The sequence below is a fragment of the Engystomops pustulosus genome, chromosome 3 (genome assembly GCF_040894005.1).
Source record: "Engystomops pustulosus chromosome 3, aEngPut4.maternal, whole genome shotgun sequence".
In the NCBI taxonomy this organism is placed as follows: domain Eukaryota; kingdom Metazoa; phylum Chordata; class Amphibia; order Anura; family Leptodactylidae; genus Engystomops; species Engystomops pustulosus.
This window is the reverse complement of record NC_092413.1, coordinates 234,016,495-234,032,604: the sequence shown is the minus strand read 5'-3', so window position 1 is coordinate 234,032,604 and position 16,110 is coordinate 234,016,495. Positions and strand designations below refer to the sequence as shown.

The following is a 16,110-nucleotide window of genomic DNA, read 5'->3' as shown; positions in this document are numbered from 1 at the left end:
CACCACGATGGGAGACACCAGAGTGGAGAAATGGGGAATAAACTGACGGTAATAGTTCGCAAACCCCAGGAATCTCTGTATGGCTCGGAGACCCTCTGGACGTGGCCACTTAAGAACTGCAGACAGCTTCGCGGGATCCATCTGGAGGCCTCTATCGGAAATTATGTAACCGAGGAAAGGAAGGCAGTGCTGGTGAAACAGGCATTTCTCTAACTTGGCGTAGAGATGATTGGCCCTAAGTCGACCTAGAACTTGTCGTACGTGTGCCTGGTGGGACTCAAGGTCTGGAGAGTAGACTAAGATGTCAGAGCCAGCCGGAGAGGAGGACTTGCGTATGAAACCCCTCTGCAGATTTTCCCTGATGTAGTCGGACATGGCTATAGTCTCAGGTACAGAAAGAGGATAGACACGACCTCTGGGAGGAGTGGCACCTGGCAAAATCTCCGCCTGCTTCTTGGAAAAAACATCAGAAAAGTCCCGATAACAAGCTGGCAGACCCTCCAAAGACTTGGGAGACAGAGTCGAAGTCCTGACGGGTAGCGGACGAGGAATCTGCATACAGCGTGAAGCACAGTTCGGTCCCCAATGGAGGATTTGCCCGGAGGACCAGTCCAGTACAGGGGCGTGATGCTGCAACCAAGGGAGACCCAGCAGGAGAGCAGAAGTGCAGTGGGGTAGCACGAACAAAGAAAGTCTCTCTTTGTGTAGAGCACCAACTTGAAGGAGTAGAGGTTCAGTGCGGAACCAAATGGGTACGGAGAGAATCTGGCCACTGACAGAGGCGATAGACAATGGCTTTTCTAGACGAACCACCAGGAAGTGATGCTGAGAGACCAGGGCAGCATTCACAAAATTCGCTGTAGAGCCAGAATCCAGGAACGCAGAAACCTGGATCAGATCATCAGAACCAGAGCCGAGCAATACGGGAATGTTCAATCTCGGAGAGGCCTCTCTCTCACCTAGGGACGACTCCCCTATAAAACCAAGGTGAGAACGTCCTCCTGGACGCTGGGGACGAATAAGACACGTCTTGAGAAGATGTCCAGGAGAAGCACAATATAGGCAGAGGTTCTCCAGCCGACGCCAGGAACGTTCTTGCGGGGAGAGCCGGGATTTATCCTCCCGTCTGGGTTCCTCAGCAGCAGGGAGAACCGGAAGCTGGGCTGGTCTTTGAAAAACCGGGGCCAATCGAAATGAGCATTGGGCCCGAGGTTGGGTATGTTCCAAACGTAATTCCTCGGAACGTTCGGAAAAACGAATATCTATCCGAGTGGCCAGAGAGATGAGACCACTCAGTGAAGATGGCAAGTCCCGGGCAGACAGAGCGTCCTTAATGTGACCAGAAAGTCCCTTTTTAAAAGATGCCATCAAAGCTGCTTCATTCCATGATAATTCAGAAGCCAGGGTTCGAAAACGGACAGCATAGTCACCCACAGAAGCGTCTCCTTGCGTTAGATTCAGCAGTGCCGTCTCTGCTGACGATGCACGGGCTGGTTCCTCAAAGACTGACCGGAATTCCGTGAGGAAGGAAGAGAAGTCAGTTGTAATGGGGTTCTTCTTGTCCCAGAGGGGTGTCACCCATGCCAGGGGCTTCCCAGACAGAAGACTGATAAAAAACGCCACCTTGGACCGCTCAGAGAAGAACTGCGACGGCATAAATTCAATATGCAGGGTGCACTGGGTGATGAAGCCTCTGCACAGTTCGGGATCCCTGTCATATTTAGACGGTAAGGAAAGTCGCAACCTGGGTTCAGCAGGAGGCAAGCAAACAGAAGGAGCAGAAGACGCCTGCTGTGGCGGATGCAGCTGAGAAGTCCAGAGATGTCGCAGCATGGCGGTGATCTGGTCGAGCAGCTGACCTTGCACGTTGATCCGCTGGGACTGTCGAGCCAGAAGCGTGGTGATATCAGTTAAATCAGGGAGTGAAACCTCAGCGGGATCCATGGCCGAATCTTACTGTCAGGATCAGTGGATCCTCTGGACCACCGCGGGAGGTGGAACTAGCCAACACCCGGGACCGGAGCCTAGCTGCACCTGGTATTCACCAGAGCCCTCCGCAAAGCGGGTTGGACTTGCTGCGGCAGGATACCACCAGGACGTTCCCAAGTGTGACTAGCCCGCGGTGGCAACCGAGGACGAGGTACCTCAGCGGATGACGATCACGTAGTCAGGTCCAGGCACAGGGTCAGGGCAGGCGGCAGAGATGCAACGTCAAGTCCAAGTCCGGGTTCAGCAACAGGAGGTCCAGGCAGGCGGGAACGGGAACACAGGCACACGGAGGAACTTGGGAAACACGGCAACACAGGACTCAGGAGCGGGGACACACAGGAACGCGGGGACACACAGGAACGCAGGAATACACAGCAACGCAGGAATACACAGGAATACTCGCTTGGAAGCTTTCTCTAAGGCTATGAGGCACAAAGATCCGGCAGGGAATGATGGGAGACATAGGGTTAAATACCAAACAGGAAATGACCAGCACCACTCACCTGCGCGTTGGCCCTTTAAATCTGGAGACACCGCCGCGCGCGCGCCCTAGGGAGCTGGGCCGCGCACGGGACCTAGTCCGGACGGGAGCGGGAGCCAGGAGAGGTGAGTGCGCGGGAGCGGGGCAGCGGAGAGAGACACAGGTGCACCCGCGATCCGTGGTATGGATCGCGGTGGTGCCCGTGACACCTTTTCAGGTGTTTTTTTTTATCTTTCTCTAGAAGTTGGTAAAGCGTTTACTTCCTCATTACTAGGAGTCACAAGACCCAACACAGATTCTTCTACTGAATTGCCCCAAGACTCTAATGACTAAATAATGTGCAAAAATGTGCAAAAAATCTGGTCCCTCCGGAGAACATCTCAAACACCTCGTATCTGCCTGACCCTCACAGTATTCAATACTCCCCATAACCACTTCCCGAAAAGGTTCCCCCACCTCCCTAAGTGCAGCACCCCAGAAAACCTACAGGCGACCCCTTGCTTCAGGACACCCCACTCCTAGAGGACCCCTAGTTACAGGCGACCTCTCTGCCCTGTGAACTCCGGTGAAGTTTCTGGATGCAATGATCATCTGTACGGTGTCTGGGATGAAGCTTTATTGATAATCCTTCCCATGACAGCAAAAAAATGTGAAAATGCAATAGTTATTGGAGCCACAATAATAAACGTACAAACCTAAAGAACCGATCTGGAAGGTAACGCAGGGGCGGGCTCTATTCACTACATTCATGCGTCTCTAAAATCAGAAGCTTCAGAAATCTGCGATCCCGCAATTGTGCAATTAACTATTTATACAAATCTGTACAACACTTTCTACCTCCAGTGTTTATCATCAGGTAGAGTCCAAAAATCCAAAATTATCCCAAATCGTACACAAAAGATTCCCTCTACGATGAAGAAATAGACCTGTAGATCCCTTCCATCAATTCAGCGCTTTCCAATACATGGAGTCTCATGTCCCGTTACCCTACACTTCTTCCCATCAGCCCAACAAATGTCTCCATAAGCAGAGGCCTCATCACTTTCCTACGGGGAGACTCTCCAGAGAAATAGAAAAGAAATCAATAGTCCCAACTATTACTCTGAGCCGAGGGAATCTAATCCCTTACAGAAAATCCTCCAAGTTCTCATCTCAATAATCTGTCTGCAATAATGCCCCCGATCCAGTACCAGAATCCCATCCGGCCTCCTAATATCAAACATACCAGAAGTGTGACTATCTCGTTCTCTGTACTGTCAGGTTACTGCTCTCCCTCTGTGGAGTTTTTTCAGTGCTTTCTCCTGAGCCTGAGGTTTTCCATTAACACCTATGGATCTGGGAGCTTTTTGGGCTCATTTGCATATGGTCTGTCATCCTGGTGGTAGATGTCCTTTAATGAGCCCCCAAAGAAAAAACTTTAACCTGAAAGCGATCCATCAGTGGGAGCAGATTATTCTGTATATAGTCCTTGTGGTCTGTTAATGCCACCACCCCAAGATATTTGAATTCACCGACCACTTTAAGGGAATACAAGTCAAGAGTCCATCTATCGGGAGTAAGTCTGACTTGTCCCAATTCATCTTGAGACGAGAGTGTCTACCGTATTCTTTGATGAGCTGTATCACCGGGTGCAAGGAGCTATACACTTCTCCAAAGAACAGAAGTAGGTCATCTGCTTAAAGCTCACCTCGTTCCTTCACGGTGCTACATTAAATCCTATACTATATTGGGAGCCATAGAGCCAGTGGCTCTATGGCCAGTGCGAAGAGATGGGGGGACAGAGGGCAGCCCTGTCTTGTCCCCCTCTCCATTACAAAACTGTGGGATAGTCTTCCATTCGCCCTAATACGCGCCCTAGTTTCTGCATATAAAAGTTGAATCAGCGCCACAAACCTAGGCCCAAAGCCCATTCTGTGCAGAACTGCCCACAAGAATCCCCACTCAACGCTGTCAAAAGCTTTGGCTGAGAGGACCGTCCTTTTTCCCGATCTCCCCAGAGGAAACCTGTACAGCAGTGTACAATCTGCGTATATTAATGGAGGTACAAACCTGGACTGACCGGATTCACAAGGTCCTGCACTACCCACGATAAGTGACCTGACCAATAAGTAATACGCCTTAAGGATTCTGGATACTTCAGGTCCTTGCTTGGCTTTGGCAGTACCACCACCATGGCCTTGCGCATGTAAGCATAAAGTTTTCCCTCCTCCACTGCCTCTTCTAGTACTTTTAGCAAATGGGACAACAAGAAGTCCTGATATATATTTTTTTTAATTCCCTCGGTAACCCATCCACCCCACGGGCCTTTGTCATTTGGAAGGGCTTGTACTGCCTCCTCCAGCTCAGAAAGCATTATTGGATCCTCCAAACTTTCTGTGGCCTGCTCCATCAGAACCGGCACATTAATTCCTACCACAAACTCCCTCACAGTGTCCGACGATACTTCCAATTTCGAGCTATATAACTGTCCATAGGACTCATAGATACCTGTATCCTCCGTTACCTCCTGGCTCTCTGCAGAGCATAAGCATTGAATTTGGAAGCTACTCACCACTGTAGGTAATAGATCCCCTGAGGCCTCACCTTCAACAAAGTATTGTTGTTTCAAAAAGAACCTCTTGTAGGAGGCCCTATCCATTAGATGGTCTTTACATAAGGCCTGAGCTTCCTCCCAGCCGGGCCCTCAATGAAATCTCTTTCTGTGTCAAGTACTCGCCTCTGTGATCCCACAGATAACTCCCTGGACTTGGTCTCATATTTAGGTTAAAGTTGCAGAGTGCAGCCAGGACATTCTGCAGTGTAGGTTCAGGGTTTGACTGCTCCTGCTCTCCTGCAGCTGTCCCTGGTGAGTTGGGAAGAGAGCTGCCCTCAGCATTTGCAGTAGCCTTATCTGGGGTCATCTGTCCCTGTGGAGGCAGGAGGCTCTGCAACTGCAAGGTATACATGGGCTGGTGGCTATGCTGGTGGAGGAGTATGAGCGAACCCGTTGAGCTTCCTCGCGGCATGCTTGTTTCTCTCCTTTTAGTTTGGGATTGTGCGTTGGTGCAATCTTGGTTGCACGATCCGCCTGCTTCCCCTTGTCCTTATCTCCTCTCCTGCGGGTCTCAGATAATTGGGAAGGCACTCAAATGTGCAGGCTGTATACCGGACACTGCCGGGCTAAGCTGTGTGGCTTCCAGCTGGAGATTGTACCAGGGATCAGCGTGCGATCAGGATAATGCACCGGAGCTGTCTCGCAGGTCAGGCCACACCCCATGATAACTACTTTACCTTCTACTTACAACAGCCTTTTTACCAATTCCAATTTACTATTATGTTATTTTATGTGACTGATCGGTTAAGGTCATCACAGTCATTTCTACTGTTGTTACTCTGGAGACTTCTTCATCAGCGGTGACGGGATTGGCTGACTTTGACGTTAAAGTGCCTTAAAGATGATAGAAATTTGAGGCTTTGTACATTTTGATACGGATGTAATTAAAGAATATTTCAGTAAAGTAAGAACAAAGAAATGCAGGTACTGTCACTGCACTATAGGACCGTATGAAGATATAGATGAAATTTGTACTGGTTTATCAGTATACACATGTAGTTCTTCAGACTGCCCTGAAAAGGGCAATTATTGATTATCCCTGACTGACCTGTCTACATCAGAATCCTCACTCGAACTTTGTTTTGACCACATGAGGATGAAGATGATATTATTCCTGCACTATTAGTCCTGCACTATTGCAGCTTATACACATGCATTCTTCAGACTGCCATAAAAAGGTCAATTATTTCAGATTTCTAGCTGTCCCTCACTATAGCAGCCTCCTCTACTGCCCTGCCCTGAAAATGATCTCCTACAGCAGTCTATCCCTCTCTATCTCTTAGATTGGTGCAGGACATATGAAACCTGCCTCCTATACAGCAGGGTCACATGACCTGCCTCTCCAATCACAGCCATGGCCATAGTGGGCCAATTTGTGGGTTCGGGTTTGCTTATCACTATATGGATGGATGGAAAAAGGTAGAAGGATTGGACAACCATGTGGCCATTTAGCCATGGACTGTGCAGAGGTGAAATCGCATTCCACTCGCTTCATACATCAGCTATATATCATATGTTTAATAACATGTCATTGTCTTTTCATATATAGGAATACACCATAGTAAAGAGGACATTAGATGATTGTGTGGCCCCCAGCAACCATCTCCAAGAATCTGCAGAATGGAAACGGGGCCCCATCACAGAGCGAGGAAGAAAATGGAGCAGGGGCTGGGGCCCCATCACAGAGCCAGGAGGAGGAGGGAGCAGGAGCTGGGGCCCCATCACAGGGCGAGGAAGAAAATGGAGCAGGAGCCGGGGCCCCATCACAGAGCCAGGAGGAGGAGGGAGCAGGAGTCGAGGCCCCATCACAGAGCCAGGAGGAGGAGGGAGCAGGAGCCGGGGCCCCATCCCAGAGCCTCCCCCTCTCTCCCTGATCCATGAGCAGAGGATCCTAGAACTGACCATGAAGATGACTGCGCTGCTGACTGGAGAGGTGACACTGCTGGGGATGCTGGGAAATGATCCAGTAACGGCACTGGAGGGGTCCGGGTGATGACTGTGTCATTGTGTGTGTCAGGTTCCTATAAGGTGTCAGGATGTGGCTGTGTATTTCTCCATGGAGGAGCGGGAGTATATAGAGGGACACAAGGACCGGTACCAGGACGTCATGATGGAGGACCCCCGGCCCTACACATCACACGGTAAGAGGGGACACTGGCCCTGGAGCACGAGTTGAAGCTTCATACTGTTTTTTGTAGGACATTGACAGTAATGTACACTGCTCCCACATCACATCTCTACACTTTACATCATTGTTACTGACAAAATGGTGGAAAATCCTGGTCCCTAGATCTTTGTTTTGAATCCAGGCATATCCTTCTGCTCATTGCTCCTAGTGTATAATATTCCAGTGGAGTGCGGCTGAGAATGTGCTGAGTGTTTCTATTGATTCTCGCCGCACCCATCACTCTCCTGCAGCTGTGCTCTAGTTCATCAATCGTTGTACCCACTATTATTGACAGATTCTCCCTCCACTCACATCAATCCTTGCTCTTCTACTTTATCTGGAGTTCCGACCCGACCACTTTCTGGGCCTGGGACTCTAATATCACAAATTTCTAATATCACAAATTTGTCTCAGCTGACTCAAGATGATCTTGTTCTGGTCTTTTTCCTGGTATTATTTTGATGTTGGGCTCATGTCCAGGCTATTCTCTGTGTTTGTGATTTTATACCACATATGTCCTTTTGGTTCTGACCCAGCTATGGTGACTTTGTTTATATTGGCAAAGTGAGGGAATGTCTCCCAGTTGCCCTTTACTGCTTAGGGTAAGTGAGGTAAGTAGGCAGTGACAGCATTGGGGCCCACTGTCTCTATTCCCAGAACTTGCATTATAGTGCTTTATTTAATGATATGGCCACTCTACAATCGTCCAGGACGTCTTGTGAAACTGAGCTTTAGTGGACTGTGTGATATGGCGGGGATCATTGTCCTTCAGCTCCATGACTGAAAACTTATCATCTTCATCTCCTAAGGTTTCCTGAAATAAGACTTTAATTATCCCCAAAGGGCAATATTTTTGCTACAGTAATACAAGTAATAAAGCACAAATCTAAAACATGTTGTCACGGGTGGTTCCATGACCCATATCACGGGTCGCAGGCTCACCCGTGCCGTGTCGCTGACTCTTAGGGCTTCTCCAGATTTAAAGGGCCAGCGCGCTGTTTATTGGCGCTGCCCTTTTCAGGAAGAGCATATAAGCCTGCCTCTTCCTGCATACCCTGCCGGATCTTTGTGCCTTGCGCCCTAGAGAAAGCTGTGGTTGATGCCTTGCGCTATTATTGTGATTTCCCGTTGAACCCTCCTCCGCTGCCTGACTTGACCTATTGCTACGTCCCCGAATCTGATACCGTGCTTCCTGACCTCCTGTCTTTCCTCAACTACGAGATTGCGGAACGACCTGGTGGTACAACCAGCAAGACCATCCTGCTTTGTGTCATCGTCCGCGGTGGTTCAGAGGATCCACTACCTCCGATCCTGACAGTAAGATCCGGCCATGGATCCCGCCAAGGTTCCGCTACCTATTCGGTCCGATCTTGCCATCATCGTGGTCCAGTAGTCCCTGCAGATTGAACACCTAGGACGGGTCACCGCCATATTGCAGCAATTGATGGCAACTCAGCTACAGCACCAAGCTCCAACGGCTCCTCCTGCTGCTCTGGTTAGCCCGCCTGCCGCTGAACCTAGGCTATGACTATCTATGCCTGATAAGTATGATGGGGACCCCAACCTATGCAGGGGTTTTATTAGCCAGTGCTCCCTGCACATTGAACTCATGCCGTCTCAAATTGTCATGGAGCGATCCACGGTGGCATTTGTCATCAGCCTCCTCTCTGGGAAGGCCCTGACCTGGGCTTCCCCTCTTTGGGACAGAGACGATCCGGTCATGACTACTCACATGGCATTCCTGGCAGAATTCCGGTTCGTGTTTGAGGAACCTGCACGGGCCTCCTCTGCTGAGACTGTGTTGCTGAATCTGTGCAAGGGGAACTCGTCTGTGGGAGAATATGCTGTCCAGTTCTGTACCCTGGCCCCGTAACTCTCCTGGAACAATGCGGCCCTGTCCGCAACATTTAAAAAGAGACTCTCCTCTCATGTTAAGGACGCTTGGCCACTTGTGACCTGCCATCTACCCTGAGTGGTCTCATCACCCTAGCCACCCGGATTGACGTGCGGGCCTCTGGCCGTACTATCTTTAGAGGAACCTATGCAGGTGGACAGAGCCAGACTCTCCTCCCAGGAAAGCTCCAGGGGATGTCAGGAGAATCTTTGCCTATATTGTGTCAGTCCTAAACACTTTATTGGGGCTTGTCCGGTCCGTCCCCAGTGTCTGGGAAACGGCAGCCCCTAGGGTTCTTGGGAGAAGCGTCCCTAGGTGTAGGAAAGCTTCTCCATGCCTGACTTTCCTGTGTTTCTCAGCATTGGCACCTGCATCCAGATCCAGGTCTCTGCTTTTGTGGATGTCACTTTAATCTCCCGGCATCATATCCCTGGGGTCCTTCTCGAGAAGCCTCTGGTACCGTTCAGCGGACAAATCCTCTCCGATCTGGGCCGGTACTTAAGGAGAAACTGTCTTCCTACTTGCAGTTATAGAGCATCAGCTCTATAGGGCAGTCGTAGGAATTATGTGGCGGCAAGGTCTCTGCCTGCTTCTTGGAGAACACGTCAGCAAAGTCCCAGTAACACGTTGGAAGGCCCTCCAAAGACTTGGCAATCACAGAGGAGGCCAAGACAGGTACTGGTAGAGAAGCCACCAAGCAGAGGGACTGACACTCTGTACTCCCAACAAAGAATTTCCCCTGTCATCCAGTTGAGGACAGGTGCATGGAGCTGCAGCCATGAAAGACCCAGCAGGAGAGACGAGGTAGAGCATGGTAGCTCTACCTCGTCTCTCCTGCTGGGTCTTTCATGTCGTTGGAGAAGAGCCGGTTCCTTAGCATATTATTTCTCTGGAACAATTGGTTGTTGCCGCTCCAGTGGATCTTCGGCAGCTTCGCCCTGTAGAGACGTATGTCCGACCTGCTCTGCGGAAGAGGATTTTGTCTTGGACATTCTTCACGCCCTCATCTCCCGCTACTACTCGTGGCTTGACTTGATCAAAGATGTTCGGGACTTTGTGGGATCCTGCAATTCCTGTGCCCGTAATAAGTCTTCCCTCCTGAAACTGGCTGGTCTCTTGCTTCCATTACTGATACCCAATCGCTAGTGGTCGCACATCGCTATGGACTGACCTTCCACCTTCCTCGGGCAATACCGTCATTTGGGTGGCGACGGACAGGTTTTCTAAGATGTCCCATTTTGTCCCTCTTCCAGGTCTTCCGTCTGCTCCCCGTCTTGCCAGCTTGTTCTTTCAACATATCTTCTGGCTGCATGGTCTCCCTCTACACATCGTGTCTGATCAAGGGGTTCAATTTGTTTCAATTTTAAGTTCTGGAGATCCCCCTGTAACCAGTTCCAAATAAAATTGGACTTTTCCTCTGCCTTTTACCCACAGTCTAATGGTCAGGTGGAGAGAGTGAACCAGACTCTGGGCTGCTGTCTTTGTCATTTTGTTTCCTCCAGTCAAGATGACTGGTGCACTTTGTTGCCATGGGCGGAGTTTTTCTAAAACTCCCTGGATTCTGCATCTGCCGGCTCTGCACCATTTATTATCAATTATGGACTGCATCCATGCCCTCCTCTTCCTCTGCCTGTGTCCTCGGACGTTCCTGCTGTTTAGGAGTTGGTACGAGATCTGAAGTCCATCTGGGAGCAGACTCTTTCCTTGTTACAGGCTTCTGCCGGAACCAAGCTCCAGGCTGACAAGAGACACAGGCCTCCTCCTGTCTTCTCTCCTGGTGACAAGGTCTGGTTGTTACAAGCTTTGTCCACAATTCCTGGGTCCTGTCGAGGTGCTGACATCAATCCGGTGTCCTACAAGCTGCGCTTTCCACCCACCATGTGGATCCCGAAACTCCCTCCATGTCTCCCTGCTCAAGCTTGTCATCCTGAACCACTTCTCCCACCAAGTACCGCCTCCTGCTCCTGTGGCTGACTCCTCCGACATCTATGAGGTAAAGGAGATCCTTGATATGAGAACGGTGAGGGGTAAGCGGTTCTTCTTGGTTGACTGGAAGGGGTTCGGGCTGGAGGAGAGATCTTGGGAGCCCGAGGACAGTATCCTGGACCATGATCTCCTGCAGAGATTCCTCTAGTCCAATAAGAGGGGGAGGCCAAAGTGGGGGTTATTGACTACGCTCCATGGCTGCCTGCATTGACCTATTGCCTATTGATACCCCGCTGCCTGTCCTGACTTCCTGCCTGTCCCCGACTACGTGTTTGGCTGCCGTTCCTGTACCTCGACCTTATCTGCCATCGCGGACAAGTCACGCCTGTGGATCGATCTGGTGGTACCATGCTGCAGCAAGACCATCCTGCTTTGCGGCAGGCTCTGTTGAAGAACGGGTGCCACTTAGACTCCGGACCCAGGTGTTGGCTTGTGTCATCGTCTGTGATGGTTCAGTGGGTCCACAGACTCCGATCCTGACACATGTAAACATAGCAATAAAAACACAATAAAACCCACTCTCTTCATTCTGGCCCCAGTAACTTGCCACCATGGTAGTATTTGCTATTAGGCACTTAAAGCTTGTGTCTAGGGCATCCAGTTACGGAGAACCATCCTCGGGAGAAGCGATTTCCCCCATCAATTCATTTATTTTTGTTATTTTACTGGGAAGTGACCCAAAAAATCTTTAGGAGTGACAGTAGAGGGTGTTATAATGTATAGAAACATTATAGGGTATCAGTCTGTTAACGTGTGGACAGAGTGGTAAATGGTCTATAGGGAAAAGGGGTCTCAATGTATGGGAGCGGAGTCATAGTTGGGTCATAGTAGAGAGGACTGGAAACACAAGTTTTAGGGGTTCCTTGTCTAGTTTCCATTTTGGTCCTCTGAAGGTTTCTCTCTGACCTTTTGTAGGGAAATTGAGAGGTTAAAAAGGCCCACAACCTCCCACCAGTGTTTTCCTGTCCCTACAGGGGTAAGGATTGAGGGTAAAATCCTCTACCTCCAGAAGGGAGTGGGGATGTGGAGCTCATACTTCACTGCTGGTACCTCCCTCAGCTCCTTCCTGGGTTCCTCCATTGATTCTGAGGTCCTCCGGATCTCCTACTGGCCACCTACTGTCCTCGCAAATATCCTGGCATAGACTTTGGTGGTCTCTGAATTATTATTATTATTAATTTCTAGAGCTCCATTAAATTAATGGTGCTGTACAATCATTAAGGGGTCCACATACACTAAAAGGGTTTTCCCACAAACAAAAGTTAGGCCCTATCCTTGCGACCCCCACAGATCACGAAAATATGGGGTCCCACCTACACTGGACTGCTTTGAGCACGGTCCGGAGTTTCTATTGAACTTCGCAGCAGTGTTTGCAGTGTTATCGGAAGGTTCTGAAAATGCTAACACTGCACCTAGTGCTTTTGTTATGGGTAACACCTTAAAGGACAACTACCACCAGATTTACTGGTGGTAGACTGTACCCACCGTCATGCTCATTACCTTCTTCTGCATCGGTTTTGGGCTCCTTTGTAAGGTCAGAAAATTATTTTATAAAAATATATAAAAATGAGCTGGAGGAGCTCTTGCATACATCAGCTGAGCGTTTCCTGGCTCCACCCGCTAATAAATTATGCACGCCCCCGTAATAAAATTTCATATAATGTCCCTCCTGCAAGCACAGAAGACAGCCGGAGACGTCTTGCGTCTCGCATGCGGTACCACTTTTCTTTGGAGACCAGCGGAGTTTCCTTGCGCAGCCGCACTGGGGTTCTCCCCCAGGAATAACCTTTTTTATGTTTTGATCGGACATTTTGGGACACAGGGATATCTAAAACATTTGTGATTTCTACTGTTTGTTTGTTTTATATTAGGTTTATTTAATTTAAAAAATATATTTTTTACTATTTTTTACACCATCTTGGGTAGATTAACCCTAGACAGTCTGATCGTTCCCACCATACCCTGCAATACTAATGTATTGCAGTATGTGACATTTTTACATAGGACTCAATACAATGTGCCACTGGCACACTGTAACGAATCTGCAGAAGCCATACAGCCTCAAGTCTTACAGAGGCAACCTATAGCTGCTCCCCGATGATGTCACAGGGAGCGCTGATCGCAACAAAGATGGCGACGCCCGCTTTCCCCTGTCTTTTAAATGCAACCAGCGTCTGTGCCCTTGAGCGCTCTTCATACAGTGTCTGCAGCTCTGTGAAATACATGTTACGATGCAGAGCACGAAGCGGTTAATGATAATCTCTATATACTACCATCATATTCCATAGCTAAAGATAAATGTTTTCTCTATTTCTGTAAATTTAAAATCCTTCAACAACAAAGCGACAGATCCCCTAAGCAGAGTCACCAAAGACCCCAACATATGGAGCCTGAATATCGAGGTCATCCAGCAAATCGTGCAGAAGCGGGGACTTCCTTTGATGGATTTGTTTGCGACAAGACTAAACAGATGGACTCTTCTCCCTGAACCCAAAGGCTTGGGGCTCGATGTCTTTCCACAGGATAGAAACCAGGGTTTGGTGTCTTTGCTTTTCCTCCACCAATCACCAAAGTCCTGCAGAAACGCTGATCAGCACTTCCATAATTATGTTAATCCTCCACGTTTGGCCCAAGAAATCTTGGTTTCCTCTCCTCCTCAAACTAGCCATAGGTTCTATTTCCCGGGAAGTGAAGATCATCTTCAGAAACCAAAGTTCCATCTTTCTGAAATGATCGGCTTGGATCCTGAGAGAAGGTTCCAGAACTAAGGTAATAAATAGACTCACATCAAACTGTAACACCTTCCATTCACCTCGAAATATGGAAAGGGGTTGTTCATGGAGTAAGGATTATCCGAATATTTCCCAGATTCTTGACTTCACAATGGAATTGAAAAGGGTCTTGAACCAAGACCCTTCTGACTGTCAAACAATAACCTCCTCTAAAAGGCTGGAGGAGCTACAAGCCCTAAATATAGGATCATTTTAAGACTAAAATTGCTTTCCATAGGTTGTGTCGGATTTTATATGATGTCAAGAAATTGTCTTGCCATGTTCTTGTGACAACTGTAAGAGAAGAGACCGGGCACGTTCTGGATGTAAGGAGAATGGTTTCGAGCCCCTGGAACCTTGTTCTTTCCTGCAAACTGCATAAAAGGATGTAAAGCGTCAACCACTTATTGATTACTAACTCTACTGAGTGATACTACGAGCAGGAAAGTATCACAAAACTTCTAGGCTCATAGAGCTGTCTCCACCTCTCGGGCTGAAAGGGCAGGGGCCTCCTCGGAACAGATCTGTAAGGCCTTGCCTATTATTTGGCAGAGGGTTGTTTTAGACTCTCTAATTTTTATGTACATTTGGGCTATCCACCACGAGCCCATATAATTCTATCCCTTCATGTCACTTCTCCGGTTTCCTTTTTGATCTGTGATCTATGTGGCCAAACCTGGTGAACTCTGCTAGGCTAGATGGGAAAGAGGCTTAGGGCTGCCACAGAAAGCAATAGCCAAGTGTTCCTACAGCGGAGGCGATAATGGGCAGCCCTGTTGAGTCCCGTTTCATATAGAGAACGAGTCTGGGAGGGTTTTGTTCATCCAGACTTGGCTCGTAGGATCAGAGTATAGGGCCTTAGACATACGTGTTGTTTTGCTGATTTGGCCTTGTAGACTAGAAGAAGAGTCTTGTTGCTGTTGTCTTGAGTCTCCCTCCCATGTAGGAATCCCACTTGGTCACTGTGTATTAACGAAGTAGAGACCAGTTGGTCCAGGATCAAGGAGGACTTTGGGATAGGACTAGAAGGACTTTGTGGTACATCTGAATTTGGCCTCGATTGGGCATGTACTGGGAAGCTAGGGGAATCTGGTGTTCCCACACTCTTAACTTAATGAAGACACTCCAGTCTTCTTGGTTGATTTTGGTGTCCTAAACCTCATGAACCAGCCTCTGTGGATGGCAATGGAGACTCCTGGAGAAATGGCCGATGCTATGGGACCGTATCCTGAAGAGCAGGGGCAAAACAACAGCCTTAAGCTTAGGCATTCAGTACAGAGAGGTAAAAGGAGGAAGTGGCACGCACTAAGGGCAGATAAACAAAGGGGAAGAACAGGAGGGTAGGGGGTAATTAAAGAAAAGATCAGGCAAAGAAGCCCGGAATGTTCTTTCCCCACCTCCCTATCCTCAGTCGTCTACCATGTCATGTGGCTAGGAGGTTTCATGGCAGTTGAACGTGTCCACAGATGCAGTAATGGAGGCCTCATTCCCAGATACACGTTCCTGTATCTGGGAATGAGGCCAGCAATGAGGCCAATTCAGCTTTGTATGCTGCCTCGAGCCTGGACTCTGATGACCTTACATCCTCCCTTGTGGGGACCACAGCCATGTGTCCACGTAAGTCACTAATATCAGCCAGAGCTCTGGCCACATTTAGAATATTTTGAGAGAGGTGCATATCAATTTGGAGCAGGGGGAGCTGGCAGCCGAAGAACGGAAAGCATCTGGTGAAGAGAGAGCGGACAGGAACGGAACCTGGAACAATGCGGCACATGCAGTCCTGATGTATTTTCCTGGCCTGTAGGGGGGACATAATACGAGCGGGTCCCCCTGGAGGGGAATAGGGTGGTCGTGGGGGACAGAATGCTCTGCTCTGATGGCCGGTGCTGTGGAGAAAGCGATGTCCCCAGGAGCAGGCGTCCAGTGCCTCATCCGGAGGTGGGGGAGGTGGATGGATGTAGGCTCCGTCCGGAGCTCAGAGCGAGCCCTCTGGTATTGGTAGTACAGGAGGGGCCATCCGAGGAGGGGAGAGATGCACGCTGAGGCAGACGCAGTGGCCATCTTGGATTTTCCCCAACGGTATCTCCACCACCGAGAAGAAGCACTGAATCCTGGGCGCAGGAGCAGCAGTCGGGGTGTCCACTGGGGCCTTGGGGGCCCTTCTTCTACTTCTTCTTCTTTATTCTGATGGATGCTCTGGTCAGGCAGACTGGTAGCAGCGAGGAGTAT

At 49.3% G+C, this 16,110-nt stretch overlaps 1 protein-coding gene across 4 annotated transcripts in view; it reads left to right on the top strand.

Moving 5' to 3' along the window:
- Positions 1-16,110, top strand: part of LOC140122801 (uncharacterized) — a 61,407-nt gene that overhangs the window by 26,185 nt on the left and 19,112 nt on the right. For all 4 annotated transcript variants that reach the window (XM_072144007.1, XM_072144006.1, XM_072144005.1 and 1 more), the window contains exons 3-4: positions 6,613-6,996; positions 7,081-7,204. In XM_072144007.1, the coding sequence (XP_072000108.1) occupies positions 6,613-6,996; positions 7,081-7,204 (508 nt within the window). The remainder of the gene's footprint in view (positions 1-6,612; positions 6,997-7,080; positions 7,205-16,110) is intronic.